This window comes from Pongo abelii, chromosome 10 (genome assembly GCF_028885655.2).
Source record: "Pongo abelii isolate AG06213 chromosome 10, NHGRI_mPonAbe1-v2.0_pri, whole genome shotgun sequence".
Taxonomy (NCBI): Eukaryota; Metazoa; Chordata; class Mammalia; order Primates; family Hominidae; genus Pongo; species Pongo abelii.
Window position 1 is genome coordinate 99306753 of NC_071995.2, and position 19108 is coordinate 99325860.

Genomic DNA, 19108 nt, shown 5'->3' on the forward strand with positions numbered 1-19108 from the left:
CTCCAGACTGTCTTCTGGGCTGGGATCGCGCGCAGAGTCACCGGCGGCCAGACCCACCCCATGTGTCCCCAGGCGCGCTCTCCAGTGGAACTTCCCTAGGAAAGGAGACCGTCCCGAGAGGCTGTGGCGCGCCTGGGACTCCCCGACCCTTGCCGCGACATCCCTGCCACCCCGTTTGGCGTGAATCCACCAGGGATCTCGCCCGACGCCGACGGCGCTGGGCCAAATCCGCGGCGCGCCTCTGCCGGGCACCTCCCACCGCCAGCTTCGCCCCTCCTCTCTCCCGGCCGCGCGTCCTCCGGGGCTGGTTCAATCTCGGCGGGGACCCGGAGCGTAGCTGCCGGTCTACGCCCTCTCTCCTGCCGCTCTCGCAGCGCAGCCCGGCCGGGGGCCCCCGCGCGCCGGCAGCTCTAGGGGCGAGCGCGGCGCACTGACTGGGCGTGCTCAGCCGCGGAGCGCCCGGGCGCCGCTGGAGCCAAGCGCATGCACTCGCCGGGCGGGGCCGTCCAGGGGCGCAGCGCGCAGGGGGCCGCTCTAGCCGACGCCCTGGCCAGTCTGGGCAGGACGCGGGCCAGGATGGCCTCCCTCACCGCATACGGTAACTGGGGCCGTCGCGGGTTCCTGGGGCGGCGGGGCGGAAGGGAGGGGCCCAGGGAGCCGTCGAAACACCCGGGGAAACTTCGGGGTTCGCCTCTGCGGGGGGGTCTGGAAGGGAGGGAGCCGGCGGCCGTGCGCGCAGCTCCTGAGGGGCCGGCGTTCCGCGGGGTTTCGGGCCGCGGGTAACCCGGGAACCGGGTGTCTGCGGGAAAAACGCCTCAAAATGTGGGAGGCTTTGGGAGCTTCGGGACTCCAGAAACATTCCCCTCGCTTCCGACCACTCAGGGGAAGGGACGCGGGTGTTAAGTCCTCCTCTAGCGGAGTGAGGCTTGGAGTTGGGAGATGTGCGTTCAGCCAGCGCTTATCTTGTCCCTGACTGACCTTGGGCAAGTTATTTAAACTTTTGAGCCCCTGCATTTCTCCGTCTGTAAATGAGAGATGAGAACATCTCTCTGACAGATGCTGTGTAGTTAAAATAATATGCACTGTAACATGTTTTTAGTGCAAAAAAAGAAATCAGTTTGGAAATAAAAGTTTATGAAAAAGGAAGGCATTCATCGTTCCCCTGCCCATTGTTTTGTTAAATAAATATATATGAATAGACATATACATATATACATGTGTGGTATTGCATGGTTCTGAAGGAAAACAAAATCACTGTGTGAAGGTTTCGGGCTCAGCTAGAAATCCTAGCGCGCTGGGGGAGCCAGCAAGGCTTCTTATCAACGTTCTTGCTTGTGTGGATAAAGCAATTCTCTTTAGCCCTTTATCAGAAATACTGCTGAGACTTGATTATGGGAAGCAGAAACTCAAGTAGACCTCCCTCCCTTCCTCTTGCTTGCAGTCAGTTGTTGCGATAAGATCTAGATTTGGCATTTTAAACGGGAAGGCTGTGAGCAATTGATGGGTAATGTTCTGCAGGGACATCTCAAAGCCTGGGGTGGGTGGGACGGAAATTGCTATTCTTTGGTGTGGAATCTTCATTCTCTAGGCCAGTGATGTCCCCTGCTCATTTTACCAAGGTTAACAGGGTCAGTCTCTTTCTCTGGATTTAAATTGTTTAAAATGATCATTCAGGTGGCTCAGAGGGTTTGCAATTGATGCCTGGGAACCAGTAACAAATTGTGAGCAGATTACAAATTTCAGTCTGGTGGCCTATTTTTTCTTTCCTCCAATCCCCTTCCCCCGCGCTCAGAACATTTTTGCTGGGATTTAAGTTGTTCTTACCTGCCGCACATTTAACACTCAACATTGTGGTTCCTGGGTTACCATCTGGGGATAATTCAATATGCTGATGGCATTTTAGGCATATTCATTGGCAAAACATCTATTTTTACACCTTTTCCTATCAGAGGGATCTAACTTCTGTTTTTTTACATCATTTTAGATTTTGTATGCTGCCCCATGGATACTGTCAGTAATAAGTTTACATAATGATCAGTTCTGTACATTTCTAGAAGCTTTAAAAGCTTAATTGGGCACCCAGGTGGAGAAAATGAAGTCAGAATAAGTGAAATCATTTTGAAAAGAAGTATATTTCAGTAATTAAAGGAAAAAGGTGGCAGATCTTTGTTTTTGGTGATTAAGAATTACACAAGTTTCTCATTAGACCCTTAAAGAGAACTGAAGCATATTTCAATAAAAATATCAATTAGAATTTCTGCTTGACACATTCTCCTCCTGCATCCATCCCTAAAATGATGCATATACTTGGCCACAAAATCCACATGAATTCTTACATCTGTAGCAGTGTGAGCTAAACCATGACAGAATAAATTAGTCCATCAGGGCTTTCAACCTAGTGAACAAGTTAAGGAGAAAAACATTGAGCACATTTAATACATTCTTCACCCACTGGATACTATTGAGATCATTATCTGATGAGAGCTTGGCCCAGCCCTGGAACCTTCCACAAATCTTTTCTTTGACAATTGAATTCCTTGTAAAAAATGTCCCCTGCCAATTCTGTTGGATTTGGGTTTAGGCATCATGATGGGGGATGATCTAAACTTTTTGCCTGGAATTTATAGGGTTCAATTTTTATATTTAATTGACTGATTTAACAAATGCTTTATTCTTATCTTTAGCACAGGGGGTGCCAAGAGAATGAACAGTTACACTGTAGACCACGTGTTTTAGATTCATAAGATGAGAGAGAAATTTGGCTTATGTAGGCATTTCATTAGCAGCAGCCTCTAGTAATCCTCATTAGCTTCCCTTCTAATATGCATTTCTGATCCTGTTCTTTCTGCATTTTGATCCTGCTCTTTTTGTATTTTGAGCTTGCTTTTTCCGCATTTTAGTATGAATTTTTACTTTCAGGCCACCATCTAGTCTCACATTCTAGAAATCAGAAATGAGCTTAGGGTAATCAATAGCTGTAATGCCCACCGGTAAAAATATGTTCAATGAATGATGTTATTTTTACAATTCTGGGTTTTTAAGGCCTCAACCCTTTATACTCACCACGGACATTTATTTTCTTGTCCTTTAAATGGTTTAGGTTCTTAACCACTTTAACTCATTAAATAACCATGCGCATGAGACTAAGGATGGGAGACAAGTATCTTTTAGAGAGAAATGACTGGGACTTTAATTGTTCTTGGCCATGCAAAGGAAGGCACAGAGGCTGTGTCCCCACCTGAACCAGGAAGGGCGTTGTGGTTAGACTCACAGGCCTGGCCTGGACCTGTCAGCCCTGACGAGGCTTAATAAGGAGCTGAAAGAGCTGATAGAGCACAGTGGTGGCTCTTTCAGATAGGGAAGCCCTCTCTGAGGAGATACTTGAGCAGAGAACTAAATGAAGAAAAGGAATGAGGCATTCCATTACATGGGGAAAGAGGATTTTTGGCAATGTGAACAGTAAGTGCAAAGGCCCTGAGTCAGGAATGAGCTTGTCATGTTCAAGGCTAGCTAGAAGGTCATTGTGGCTAGAGCAGTGAGAGCAAGTAGAAGACAGGAAGACAGTGCAGTCTGAGCCAGTGTTGTTATATAACTCCTCTCCCCTCATTTTCCTCCTACCTCTTGATTTTTTTGTGTGTGGACGCCTTCTGCTAATGCTGATGTTTGCCTGGGTTCTCTCAACCTTTTAAATAATTTGACTCTCAACCATTTGGATGACATTGGTTAGATACCTCCCAGATGCTAAACAACGACCCCATGTGCAGACTCAGTCTTGTAGTGGGAGACCTGTAAACTGCAGCAAGAAAGTTTTCAGAGTTGTAAGTAGAAGTGTGGGGTGTGCCTGAACATGAAGATAATAATAATGGCACTTTATGTGAATTAGCTCAGTTAATCTTCACAGCAACTTTTAAGACATTGATCCAAAGTCAGCCTTGTATTCATTTGAAGAAGTTGAGGCACAGATAGGTTAAGGAACTTATTTAGGGAGTGTAATGAGAGCTAAGCCTAACTGTGGAATGTGGGAATCAAATGGGGTGAGAAGACATGAGAGCCTAGGACATCATTTCCCCTCCCATGACTTCATCTTTATTCAGGTGACTCCCACATAGAAGTCACCACTCAGAACTTCTTTCTTGCATGTGCTATGCTTGTATAGTTAGCTGCCAGACTACCTGTATGCTCTTCTCTCTTTGTGTTAGCATCACAAACTCAATGTGTCCAAAACAACCCCCATCTTCCTCTCCTGTCCCTGTTTCCTATAGAGTATCTCCAACTACTGAGCTCTAACTATGTTCCAGGCTCTAGCCTTAACCCAGGGTTACTAGAACGAATAAGATCTCCTGCTATTTCTGTGACAGATGGCAGAGTCAGCTGGAGGAGACAGACTCCTAAATGGAGAATTATAATGCAGTGTTGTAGGGAAGGGCTGGGTAGGGTAAGGGATGGGCCAAAACAGTTTCCTGGAGGAGGAGATTGGGAGAAGGCCAACTGGGAGAAGGAGGTCATTCCAGGGAGCAACAGCAACATGAACGAAGATGAAGGGGAGAAATGTCAGGGGTATGAAGGCAGCCGCTAGTAGCATGGTGCTGGTAGGTGGAACATGACATCTGAAACAGAGTGGCTAGAGGTTGAAAGGGGCCAGCATGCTCTACCCAGTCACCCTGGAATCCTGGAAGTCATTGTGGAGTCCTCCCTTACCAGCACATACTAACAGTGACCTTGAGTAAATTTTTGTTTGTTTGTTTGTTTGTTTTTTTGAGACAATGTCTCGCTCTGTTGCCCAGGCTGGAGTGTAGTGGCATGATCCTGGCTCATTGCAGCCTCTGCCTCCCTGGCTCAAGCAATCTTCCTTCATCAGCCTCCATAGTAGCTGGAACCACAGGTGTGGGTCACCATGCCAGGCTAACTTTTACTTTTTTTTTTTTTTAAGTAGAGACAGGGTCTTGATATGTTTCCTAGGCTGGTCTTTCCTAGGCGATCCTCCTGCCTTGGCCTCTCAAATCCCTGCTGGAATTACAGGTGTGAGCCACCACGCCTGGCCTGACCTTGAGCACATTAATTCACCTTCTGTGTCTCAGTTTTCTCATCTGTAAAATGAGGTCACTAAGAAGTTAAAATGCGATAGTACTGTCAAGTGCGCAGGAGCAGTATGTAGTACTCAGTAAGCATTAGGTATTATTATCAACTCCTTCTCCTAGCCAGTATACTCTCAATCACCAAGTCCTGTTGGTCCTTTTTCCTTAACATCTTTCAACTTTGCTTTCTCCTTGCCCTGCCCACTGCTCTTATGCTAGTCTAGGCCACCATCATTGCCCACTTTGGCTGCAACAGTGGCCTCCCAACTGGTTCCTCTGCCTCTAGTCCTGGCTCCTTTGAATTACACTTGCAAATCTGATCCTGTTGTTCCTTGTTTAAAATTCTTCAATGGCTTTTCTCTGTGTAGGGGTAAAAATTGAACTTCCTGCCCTTCTCTCTTGTTGCCTTTGACCCTAGCATCCCACCCTCTGGGCGGGAGGTTGTTTGAGGCCTTCTCAGGTTTCTGGACCTTGATGCATGCTCTGAACAACTCCCTCCTTCTTTACGAGGCCCCCTCTCCTTTCCCCTTGACATTCTCTATCTGACTTGGTGCTTCCCCTGGGACTTCTTAGGGTAAGCCCTTTCCATAGCAGGTTCTAATTTTGTATTGCAATGAGTAATCCCCTCTGTGGGTTGTAAAACTCAGATGGCAAGGACCAGCTATTTTATCTTTGTGTTCCTTGTGCCTTGCACAGTGCCTGGCACATAGTAGGTGACCAGTACTTGGGTGTGTGACTGACTGAGGGACTGAATGGAGTATAGTAGGGGGCAGTACCCCATGCAGAAGTTTTAAAACCTCCTTTTTCCTATTGCAAATAATAAGCATAATAACTTTTACCCTTCGGAAAAGACAAACAAGCAAAAGAATAAAAGCATCCAGACTACATGGTGAGATCAGGTGCATGCTAGCTGGCTGGGACTTATGCTTTAGCTACTAGATAAATCCAAGGAGCTCTTTAATGACTTCTCTTGTTTTTTCCCTACACCACCTGACATGCTTGTTATTATGCAACCAAGACATTCATGGTCAACATTGATTAGGATCCTTTTGATTAAGAAGCTGCAGCAAAGCATGTACAGATTATTTTTTGACCTTCAGCCCTTCATATTTTGTAAATTTCTTTGTGGGGTAAAATTAAATTAAATTTTTTTTTTGATTCTGAGAAGCAGCATTTTAATTCTTTCCTTTAAAACGTTATTTTTTTTTGTAACAGTGTCATAGTCTGCTCTGGGCTGCTATATAACAAAATGCCAAAGTCTGGGTGGCTTAAACAACATATTTTTATTTCTCATAGTTCTGGAGGCTGGAAGTCCCTGATGGAGGTGGTGGCAGATTTAATGTATGGTGAGGGCCTGTTTCCTGGCTTGTAGATAGTCATCTTCTTGCTGGATACCCACGTGGCCTTTCCTTGGTGTGTGCTCAGGGACAGAGTGGGATCTCTGTCTCTTATAAGGAAACTAATCCCATCACCAGGGGCCCATCCTCATGAACAAGAAGATAGAGGAGATAGAGATTACCCAGCTAGGAGGAAAGAATAGGTCTCGAATATTAACTTTTTTCATAAACCTATAAAATACACAGGAAACGTGGACTAAATAAACACATTGATATTTCTGAGGAACACACTCATGTATACATGTACATACACAAGTAAACTACATTTTTTTGTTACTAGTCAGTTCTCTAGAACCTTTTATAAACAATTTAGAGTGCTTTTAAAAATCTAAAATCTAAACCCAATTATGTCCCAAATGCCCCATCCCCAAATACCATCACACTGGGGGTTAGTGAGGGCCTTAACGTATGAATTTTGGGAGGACACATTCAGCTCGCAATAAATAGCAGTGTGGATTTTTCTACTAGAATGCAGTCCTAGACACACAGTCCACAGCTCCCAAAGAAGTTTCTAGAACAAACAATTTAAAATAGGCTTTGTGAGTGCTTACTGTGTGTCAGGCACTGTTGTAGGTTCAGGAAGCACAACAAAAACTAACAAAAAACAAACAAACAAAAAAAACCCTGCCTGTTTCACGGATCTTATGATGTAATAATAAGGCATGAATCTTTACCTCCTGAAGATAATGAAAACAGAATATAGGATTTTCAACAGTGAATCAAGTAGGTGTAAGTAGGAAAGGAAAGGCTTTTCTCTAATTAGGGTTCATGAAAGGGCTTTTGTCACAGTGCCTGCTGCTAGAAGTGGAATCAAAGGGAAGCCGGGATAATGAGCACCAGACACAGTATTTAAAATGCAGGAAAGGTGATTCAAGTATTTGAAAGCTTACTGGAGGCTTTGGCAAACATTTCTTGTGCCTTCTATGCATTAGGCTGAGGGCAGGGTTTGAGGATGCAAGATGAGTAAAAGATGGCTTTCCCCTCTGGGAGTCTGGGTCTCACTCAGGTCTGATGCAGGTTGCAGAGGAGGATACTACTAGAACTATTACTACGTCAACTAGTATCTCTCCTGCCTGTCTTCTAGTGAAGTGGCACATAATAAATGAAAAAACGTTATGAAAACAGCAATACTGTCTTTATTTTATAATAGTAATAAGGAGATCTCTTTGTTTAGGAAAAGCTCTTTCCAGTGGAAACACACTTTATATCCTCTGATTGATTTTTCAGCACCTTAGGGAGAGACTTCCCAAGCCACCACTTTCTACCTGGGACCAGCCTGTGTCATCCATTTTTTGAATGGATGAATTTCAGTCACAACAAAAAGTCCAGGCCCAGGGAGGTTAGGTGAGGAGATAGAGATTACCCAGCTAGGAGGAAAGAATAGGTCTTGAATATTAACTTACACAGCAAACATGGACTAAATCAACACATTGATATTTCTGAGGAACACCCACATGTATACATGTACATACACAAGTGAACTACATTTTTTTCTTACTAGTCGGTTCTTTAGAACCTTTTATAAACAATTTAGATTGCTTTTTAAAAAATCAGATGCAGTAAGTAGTTATAACTCACTCTATACAATAAACATATATTTTGTAAATTAAATGGTATTTCTAATGCGCCAGTGTAGGTAGTTATTAAAGGAATCAGATGGTGAATATTTTTGCAAAGTCAGTAGTTATGCATCATTCTTCTGTTTGGTAAGTTCTTGGGTTTCATCTGTCCCTGTATATAAGCAGGCTTGTAATATGTTTTGAAAGGTTTAATGAAAACCTTTTCTTTGTAAAATTTCTCCTTACTTTCTTGTGAGTGAGATGTTTGTTTGCTCAGGCTTTGTGAATTGTGGATTCCAGGAGAAGGCTTTACCTCAGCTTCTAGTCCCTGTGTCTTTGTCAGGGAAATTGGTATCTTTTTTTTTTTTTTTTTTTTTTTTTTTGAGATGGAGTCATGTTCTGTCACCCAGGCTGGAGTGCAGTGGCCCGATCTCTGCTCACTGCAAGCTCCGCCTCCCGGGTTCACGCCATTCTCCTGCCTCAGCCTCCTGAGTAGCTGGGACTACAGGCGCCCGCCACCACGCCCGGCTAATTTTTTGTATTTTTAGTAGAGACGTGGTTTCACCGTGTTAGCCAGGATGGTCTCGATCTCCTGACCTCGTGATCCGCCTGCCTTGGCCTCCCAAAGTGCTGGGATTACAGGCGTGAGCCACCGCGCCCGGCCGGAAACTGGTATCTTAACTGTCAACCTGGCCTATACCTAAAATAAGGACTTTGGAGCTTCATAGTTTATAAACAATAATCAAGCAATTATAAGAATTAGTGAAATTTCCCCAAATCAGAGTGAAATGGATGACATGAAGATGAATAACTTAAAACAATTGCTTCAGTAAATGCTACTTACTTCTTGGGCTAGACTCATGTCAGGATATCAGTTCTGGTTCTCCCACTTTCTAGTTGTGTGATGAAGAGCAAATGACTTAACACTCCAGGTACCATTGCCTCAGTAGAAAAGAAAGGGGAGCGGCCCATCATTCTTGTATTTCTAGCAATCTGAGTGGTCACCCCTCAGAACCCAGCCTGGTTTTGGCTGCCAGTCTAACTTGCCGTTTACCTTGTGATGCGAAAGCCACTCAGCATTTCCTATTCTTATGATTCTCAAGTAATTCTTTCAAGTAATGTCCTCTCACCTGAAATTACTTGGAGATGGTCTCCTCATGGTAGTTACGTGATGTGTTCATTTTGTGATAATTTTCATTGAGTTGTGCACTTGAGATTTGGGCATTTTATTGTATCTGTGTTAAACTTCAATTAAAAAAAGTCCTTTCTTTTTATTTTTAAGGCCTTTCTGCCTTGGGGCAGGTCTTTCTTAAAAAGAAGCTCTTTGAATTACACGATGCTTGCCATTTCTCTCCTCAGCCTCAGTCTATGCATATTCTGAACTAATGTATTTCTTGTGTTTCTCCTTTCCTGATTACACTCTTAGTTCTCCCATTCCTAGTGCAGGACAGGTCATACAGGTCCTTAAAAAGGCTTTGGTTGATTCCTAAGGCCTCGAAAGTTTTGCTTATGGGCCTTAAAGTTAAGCTGTAGATCAGTGCTGCTCAGTTTAATGAGACTGCAAATCATTTGGACATCTTGTGAAAATGAAAATACTGATTTAGTAGCTCTGGGGTGAGCCTGGAATTCTGCATTTCTAATGGACTCTCAGGTGGTGCAGTTGCTGCTGTTCAAGAGACTGCACTCGGAGGAGTAGGGTGGTAGAGAACAGTAGTTAGTGCTTATATAGCGACTGCTACCATGACTTATGCATATAAACTGTATAAAGTGGCCCTGGTTAAATGAGCCAGACTTGGAATTTTATTCTTTTAATTTAGACATTTTTGATTGTGTTTTGCTTGATAGAAATCTGCTATATTCTCTATTTTGTTTGGCCAGTAGTGCAACATTAAAAAAACCTTGAAAAAAATTGGTAATTTTTTTCACACACAGAAAAGTGCACAGATAATAATATTTAATAGTTGCCCCAGGAACCCCTCCATTCCCTAAAAAGGACTTCTACCCTGATTTTTAATTAGGGTTGAAAAACATGGCCTGTAATGATATTGATTTATTTTTTAATTGTTGAGATTTGCTTTATGGTCTAAAGTATGGTCAAGTTTTATAATACTTCACCATGGGCTTAAGAAGAATATATATTCCCTGACTGTCAGATGAAGCATTCAATAACTGTCCATTAAATTGAGATTAATTGTACTGTTCAAATTTTCAGTGTTCTTACTAAAATTTTTCTTGCCCAAGCAATCAGTTATTAAGTATGTTAAAATCATTCTTCTGATGGTAGGCTTGTCTGTTATTCCCTGTAGTTCTGTTCATTTTTGCTTCATCGGTTTCAGATTATTTTATTCTGGCCATATAGATTTAACATTTGTTTATACCTTCTTGGATAATTGAACTCTGAACCTTTTATCATTATTACTCACCACCTTTATCCTTAATAATGCTTTCTGTCTTAAAGCCTTTTTCCTAAAACTAATTAGGTACCCTGGCTTTATTTTGGTTAGTATCTGCTTGCTGCATCTTTATAAATATTTTACTTTCAACATTTGTGTCCTTAGGTTTTAGATGTTTCTCTTACAAACAGCATTTAGTTTTTTTTTGTTTTTTTTTTTAGAAATCCATCTCATAGTCTCTTAAATAGCAAATTTAGACCATTTACGTGTATTGTTATTACTACTATATTTGAACTTATTTTTAACCATTTTACTTTGTACTTTCTCTGTATTTTTCCTATGATTTTCCCCCTCATTTATTTCCCTTATCAAAGTTGAACTTGTTATATTCCTTCTCCCACTGTTCCTCACCACCCTACCCCTTCCCTACCCCTTTGAACACAACTAACTGGTTTGGAAATGTAGTCTATTTCTGCTGTTTTAATAATTGCCCTTGTACTTTTACTTCAATCTTGCTTAACAAATTCTACACCTATTCATTATATTTTGTTTAACTAACTCTAAATTTAATATGTTAACCTCTCCTCCAAACAATACTTTGAGCACCCAGTTCCTGGCGTGTATTCCATTATTGTTTAGTATTTTGCTTTTATTCTTTTTCTATACCCTCCTACATTAGGCGTTAAAATTATTATTTTATATTGACAGTAGAGTTGCCCACATATTTACAAGAATTCCACATTCAGTGGAAAGACATACATAGGCACTGTGCTTTCTTTTTTGTGGTGGTTAGGATGAAAGGTAAGATAGTTTGAGTGTTAAGATGGGCTTTATTTTCTTTTGTTATAAGATTGTATTGTTTATGAGCATGCCCCCAAATAATATGAGATAAATAAAATGTGTGTTAGTTTTGTCCACACTTTTTTGCTAAGCAGTCCTCTGAAAACAGTAGATCTTGTTCTCTATGGAGCCTCAATGCTTAGCACATCAGATAACTGACTGTCAAAGATGTAACACCAGATACAGGAGGAACCTGCCTAACCCAACTTGTGATATTAATCTGTCCTCCTCCTGTCTTTGCCTCTGCTCTCAATTGCTTTTCTAGTGTAAGACAAAACTGGATTCTGATTCCAGCTTTGTGACTTCCTGTGAGTGTGACTCTGGGCAAGTTCTTTAATTTTTTGAGCCCCTAATTCCTCATCTGCATAATAGAGTTATACCTTAAAAGAGTTGTTTTGAAGCTTAAATAATGGGTATAAATGAAATAATAAATGTTCAGCATAGTGCCTGATAAAGAGTGGGTGCTCAGTAACTGATGGTGTCTAATTCCACCACCTTTTCTTTTTCCTAGGTACTTTTACAGAATTTGTATTCTAGGTTTGCCCTGCCATAATTTCTGTACTTCTCTGTTTATTTAAAAAAGTTATAGTGAACTATAATATACATGTAGACAAGTGAGGAAGAAAAATATATAATGTAATATATAATTATAAAATGAATACCATGTAGCCACCACCTCGGTTAAGAAACAGAACACTTCCAGCATCCCCGAACCCACCCCTGCCCCATACTCTTTCATAACGCAAACTCACTTCTTCCCCATCAGTGGAACCACCATGCTGACTTTTGTGCTAATTATTTTGTTGCTTTTCTTTATAGTTTTACCATCCATTATGGATTAATAAACAATATAATTTAGTTGTGTTTGTTGTTGAAATTTTTATAAGTAGATTCACAGATATTATTTTCAGTTTGCTCCTTTCATTTCATATTTTGCTTGTGAGACTCATTCATAATATTTTGTGTAGCTTCACTTTAATTTCCTTTGCTATATGGGATTCCATCTTATGGATATCTTGTTTCTTATAAGCATGAAATAAAAATATAGCTGGAAGTTACAGGGAGCTGAGATCGCGCCATTGCACTCCAGCCTGGGCAATAAAAGCAAGGGCAAAACTCTGTCTCAAAAAAAAAAAAAAAAAAAGGTAACACTAATTGAACACGTTCTATGTTGTAGGTACTGTTATATAAAGACTTTCTCATGTATTAAATAATTGAATGCTCATATAATATTATAATCTAGGTGCCTTTATTATTCCCATTTTATATATGAGGAAACAGAGCCACATAGAGAAGAAGTAATGTGTCCAGGGGTTGGAATAGACTGTTTAATCTGGATACTGACTCTAGAACCCACGATGTTCATTAATCTCATTCATAGTCTCAAGTTTTCCCACTAGTTGCATGATTTTATCATTTAACTCTAGGTGATTCTTAAAGGATTAAATGTTCTTACCAGTAGGTAAGAACACCTTCCTTCATGTCATCACTTTGCACTTGCAATTGCTACAGCTCTTTGTACTTTTGCTCTTGGAGTCTTTTCAAAATACTGCCACCAAAATTGTTGCCCTGGTTTTACCATTCAGGCTTGACTCAAATTGCCATAGTTTTGCTGTTCATAGCCTCTTCCTAGGCATTCATTTCCTAATTCAAGCATTCTGCTTCTTTGTTGATTACTAATTTCTCATTATGCTTTTCTTCTTCATTCCTTTTCTCCTCCCCATTCACAGTCATTTCTGTGTTTGTAAATCTCTCTGTCTGTCTCTCTCTGATTGTATACATTTTTTGATGCCATTGACCTGTCCTGTGAAAGTCTTCTTCCTTCCAAAATCTTATAAGGATAGATCCCTAGAGAAGGGTTTAAAAAGAATGAGGAATGACAACTTTGGAGTACTTAGTCTGATATGTTTTAAGTCTAAATTTTACTGATTCAGCAAATTCCACAAATATATACAGGATTATTTGCTAACTATAGATTTTATGTAGCTGATTTATTTTTTTAAACCATACCTCCTCCCCACCCCCCAAAAGTGAGATAAGCACTATTGTCACCATTTGCAGGTGGAGGAATCAGTACTTAAGGAGATTAAACAACTTAGCCATGTTCAAAGAGGTTATGTGTAGCAAAGCTGGGCTTCCAACTTAGGTCTTCTGACTCTCAGCCCAGTGCTTTCTCTTTGATCACAGCAACCTCTCTGAAACTAATAGGAAGGAGAATTAATTATTTGTTTGTTCCTTCTTTAATTTTGTTCCTTCCTTTTTTAAAACCAACGAACATTCATTGAGCATTTACCTTATGCCAGCCACAGCACTAAACTCCGGAAATTGCAAATTGGGTAACGTGGGTCTTCCCTGGACAAGCTCATGGTTGAGGAGATGTGTAAACCAGTGCAATCTTGCATGCCCAGTGCTATTATTGGAGGTGTGGCTAGCTGTTCAGGAAGCATTCTAGAGATTGGAGACGGTTTGGAGATGTTTCTTAGGGAAAGAGTTGGCCACATACACTTGCTAGAATTAGTTTTCCCATATTAAAAATAGTTTTAAAAATATTTCCTAGCATTTACCTTTCTGTTTGTGAATGTGCACTGGCCTCTGAGAGCCACCACTGTTTCTCTGTCCTCTGGCTTGCCACCTGCTTTTGTCAATACTTCCCAACTGCTTTCAAACCAAGGGCACCTATAGAAAACCCCTTAAAGATGACTCCTATTTCCTGGCTTCTCTGTCCAGGTACCTGCTGTTCTTTCCTCCTAAGAACATTCACCTACAAAGCCATCTTCTCTGTCAATCCACATTGTGTTCCCATTAAAGTCTGAATTGATATGTTTCTAGGCACCTTTTCTCTCTGGATGCATTTGACTAATCCTAATAATTATTTCTTCCCCTCAGACCTATACTTCTCACCATTATAGATCAGAATTTTCTTATTGTCACATAATGTTCAAATGTTGCCTTTAGACCAGTGTTGCAACTATTTAATATGACTCTTCTAACCCGTAGTGGCTTATATTAGACAACATGTATTTATTGTAATATTTTAAAATCACTTATACCCTATGTTGAGTTAATTTTTTTAGAGCAGTTTTAGGTTCATAACAAAATTAACAGGAAGTTACAGAAGAGTTCCCAAACACCTCCTGTCCCCACATATACTCCCCTGTTATCAATATCTCCCACTGGAGTGGTGCATTTGTTACAATTGATGAACCTACATCAACACGTTATAATCACCCAAAATCTGTAGTTTATATTAGGGCTCACTCTTGGTTGTTGTATATCCTATGGGTTTGGGTAATTTAATAATGACTTGTATCCACCATTGTAGTATCATACAGACTAATTTCATTGCCCTAACAATCCTATGTGCCCTTCCTGTTTGTTCCTTCCCTCCACTCTGACCCCTGGCAACCACTAATTTTTTTTATTGTCTCCATAGTTTTGCCTTTTCCAGAATGTCACATAGTTGGAATCATAAAGAATTTGGCCTTTTCAGATTGGTTTCTTTAACTTAGTATTATGCATTTAAGATTCCTCCATGTCTTTTCATGACTTGATAGCTCATTTCATTTTAGTGCTGAATAATATTCCATTGTCTGGATATACCACAGTTTTATTTTCCATTCCTCTATGGAAGGTCATCTTGGTTGCTTCCAAGTTATGGCAACTATGAATAAAGCTGCTAGGATATGCCACAGTTTTATTTTCCATTCCTCTACAGAAGGACATCTTGGTTACTTCCAAGTTGTAGCAATTATGAATAAAGCTGCTATAACCATCTGTATGTAGGTTTTTGGATGGGCATAAGTTTTCAGCTTCTTTGGGTAAATACCAAATACCAAGGGGTGTGATTGCTGGATCGTATGGTAAGAGTATGTTTAGTTTTGTAATAAATTGCCAAACTGTCTTCTAGAGTGGCTGTACCATTTTATATTCTCACCAGCAATAGAGGTCCTGTTGCCAGCATTTGGTCTTGTCAGTGTTCCAGATTTTGACCATTCTAATAAATGTGTAGTGGTATTTTATGTTTGTTTTAATTTGCATTTCTCTGGTTTCTGACGTGGAGCATCTTTTCATGTGTACATCTGCCATCTGTATCATCTTTGGTGATGTGTCTGTAAAAGTGGTTGGCCCATTTTTTAAGTCAGCTTATTTGTTTTCTTATTGTTGAGTTTTAAGAGTTCTTTGTATATTTTGTGTAACAATCCTTTATCAGATGTGTGTTTTACAAATATTTTCTGCCAGTCTGTGCCTTGTCTTCTCATTCTGTTTGTATTATCTTTCATAGAGTAGCAGTTTTTAATCCAGTGTATCCATTATTTTTTTCATGGATCTTGTCTTTGGCGTTATATGTAAAACATCACTGCCATCTAGTTGTTTTTCCTATGTTATCTTCTAGGATTGTTTAAATTTTGTGTTCCTGCAATGTTTCATAAACAATTTCAAGTACTCCTGATATAGATTTGAGCTCTCTTCTGCCACATGCTCTCAGTGTGACCTTGGGCACGGCACTCAGCCACCTGGATTCTCAGCCTTTCCATCAGAGATGTGAGGGTGGCGCCTACCTCGTGCATGAAATGTTGTGGGTGAAAATGCTGATATGCAATGCACCTGTGAGGCTTTGATTTCTTTTGCCCCCCCTCTGCCTAGAACACTTTCTGTTCACAGTAATGAGGAAACTGATGCCTGTGCTGCACTTTTAGCTTTTGAGGGCATTGCATCCACCCTTCTCTGTCTCCACTGCCACTTCTCCCACGGTTTGACCACCACTATTTCTCATCAGAATACTGCAGCAGCCTCGCAAATAAGTCTTTCTAGTCTCATCTCAGTGTCCTCCAATCCGTCCTGGAAACTGCCACAAAGTGATCTTTCTAAAACAAAAATAGGATCCTGCTTTCTAGGCAGAAGCCAAACTTGTTAACTTGGTTTACAAGACGCTTTGCAACCTGGCTGCTGCTCATCTCTCCTTCCCTTACTGCATTCAGCTGCTAACCCACGAAGCTGCCTGTGGCCTCTCAGCCTCCAGAGGATGGAGGATGGGGATGATAGCTCCCCTGCCTGCATCGTTTCCCTCAGTTCATCCACTTTTTGCCCAGTCAGATAGTACTCACCTTTTAGGTTTCCATTAGGATGTTGAATTTCCTCCAGGAAACCTTACCTGATACTCTTTAGTCTATAGTCTGGGTCAGGCACCCTCTCTCCTGTCTAACTCCCTGCCCCCAACTGCCCAAGCACCCTTCACTCTCCCATTGTAATAATGGTGACATGAAACTGCAATTGCCTGTGTGTGGCTGTCTGGGTTGTCTATTGAAATGTTCTAAGTGCCCATCCCAGGGTCTGCCACCTGGCTCTCCCTAAACATTGATGGGTGAACCAATGAATGAGTATGAGACTACCCATGTCATAGACAAGGAGAGCTGGTTTATTTACCACCAGTCATACATTTACGTTGTGGTCATGGTGTTTACTAGGTTATAATTAACCTTCTTGTCTTTTATTTTCTTAACAGACAAAGATGTGAGCAGCGGAAGTTATAACCTTTCCTCTGCAACAACGGGCAGCTACTACAGTTGTGTCAGCCAGATCACCATAGGTGAGCACTAGTGTCATTTTGATTTTTTTTTTTTAAATATTATTGCCTGGAAAAGCTGGAGGTCGAGAGGGCAGCTGGGGAAGGAGAGGAAAGAAAATGTAAATGCATAGGCATTTATTTTCAGAATCAGAGCAATTGCTTGTGGACTCACCTTTCTGGATTGCCCTCTTGTGGATTTTTACTGCTTTTGCATAGAATTAGATGGAAATGTCCAGGGAGATAAGAAGTCATCTCTTTTTCCCAGATCTTCACCATTTGCTTTAACCCTTTCGTTTTTGTAGCACCTGTACTATTATGCACTTGATAGTACAATCGAATTACTTTTTAAAGATTTATATTAATCTATTTTTAAAAGAAATAAGTGCAAATTGAAAATACATGGTAAAAGTCTACTCTTTGCTGTTTGGAGAACATGCTAAGCAAGTGTTAGAGTGATGCTGAAAATCAAAGTGAGACTTTCTCCTTGTTATGCTCACTCAACCTTAAACACCGGTTACTTTGGTCAAAAGTAGAAGAGTGACCCGTGCCATTTTTCTTTTGGTTGAATCCTTCTTCTTTCTATTTCCTTTCAAAACTTTCTTGATTCTAGAATGTTGGGCAGTGACTTAGAGATCAGAAAAGAAAAGCGAAGATAATAGTTACAGCTTATGCTTATTTTGCACTTATTGCTTGCCAGCTGCTCTTGACTCCTGCATACATTATTTTACTTAATCAGAACTCTATGAGAAAGTTACTGTTATTTCTCCATTCTACAGATGAGGAAACTTGTGCTTTGCCACCCAGCTAGAAATTAATTACGCAAGATTTCATTCTAGGTCTGTTTGACACTAAAGCCTATACTCTTAAACACTATGCCATGGCTTCTCAAACTCCAGCAATGTGGATGCCTATACAAAGCATTAATGATGAACCTCTAAAATGGATTTAAATTTTTTTTATTATGAGGTTACTTAAGTGTGTTCAAACATAGAACTATATATAGACACCTTGTATTCCAAATAGCCATTAAAATTGATTTTGCAGATGAGATTTAAAATTCTGTAACCCAAATAAAAATACAAATTTACCACACTAATTGAATATGATGTATGATGTTGTTATTTTGCTGAAATGCAGTCACTGCTTGTAATGCAACGGGGTGCTGGCTGCAGTGATGTTGGTTCTTTGAGTGCAGTACAGTTTTACTGCTAGGGACTTCATGATGACTCCGCATTGCTGCCACCTTTCTGAGTTCAACCCCCTGTGAAATCAATGTTAATGCTCACTGATGTGAGGTTATTGAATCTTCATTTGCCACGAATATACCTCGGCATATCCATCTCTCCCCTTTTCTCATTCATTGTACCAATTGGTGCCAAACCTGATAGAAACACAAAAGTAAACCCAGGCATTAAAATTACGTGGCAGGACTTGGTTCAGAATATGCTTGTATTAATTTTTAAATGATTAACTTTTAAATGAGAAACAAAGTTTAAAAATTCTCGTGGAGAGCTCGTAGACCCTTGTTGGAAAACACTGGGTAACCTAAAATGCCATTCCCAGAGACATTAGTGAGACATTAAACATTAGATAAGTAGTAGGAGGTCATTTAGGGTTCACAGTAGGGGGATGACAAGACAAATGTATGGATGAGAGAAGATTATTCTGCTGGTGAACAGGATGGAGTTCATATGGGAGAATCTGGTGTTGTAACAGAGTTAGTGGCTGTGACTGTGGTGTTGACATGAGACAGAAATCAATGAGGGAGGTGGGATGAAGAGGTGGGTCTGAGGGGAGAGGGATGGAATTGCTGGCAGGACTAGTCATTGGCTGATATGTGGATAGTAAGTGTTCCCTGAGATTTTGCATCAGGGTGACAGAGTCTGAGCTGTTTCCAGGAACGTGGAAGTCAGGAAGAGGATGTGATGGTGATAGGTTAGATGTGTTGATTTGATAAACCTGTGAGACTTCTCACCTCAGAATGCCTCATGGAAAATTAGAAATTTGGAGAACATGTTCAGGAGATGAAGATATTGGCACTATCTGCACAGAGAGTTCAGTCACATCTTTGGAAGAAGATGAGATAATAAGAGTGAGAATTAGTACGTTGTGTGTGTGCGTGGAGGACCAAGGACCAATCTTTGGGGGAAGCACGGTGAGGGTAGAAATAATGACAGAGATAGGAGAACCAAGCAAGCACCTTTCTTGGAAAGCCCAGATAATTTCTAGAAGGGCAGACTGAGGAGGTTGAAAATTAAAGTCTGCCTTGGTGACAATC

At 40.9% G+C, this 19108-nt stretch overlaps 1 protein-coding gene across 6 annotated transcripts in view; it reads left to right on the forward strand.

Moving 5' to 3' along the window:
* The first annotated feature begins 259 nt into the window (after positions 1–259).
* Positions 260–19108, forward strand: part of ANO4 (anoctamin 4) — a 430350-nt gene continuing 411501 nt past the window's right edge. For 3 of the 6 annotated variants that reach the window (XM_054527543.2, XM_054527542.2, XM_054527546.2), the window contains exons 1-2: positions 260–598; positions 16768–16851. In XM_054527543.2, coding sequence (XP_054383518.1) covers positions 484–598; positions 16768–16851 — 199 coding nt within the window. In that variant the 5' untranslated portion in view covers positions 260–483. The remainder of the gene's footprint in view (positions 599–16767; positions 16852–19108) is intronic. The other 3 variants (XM_054527547.2, XM_054527544.2, XM_054527545.2) reach the window with 1 other exon arrangement.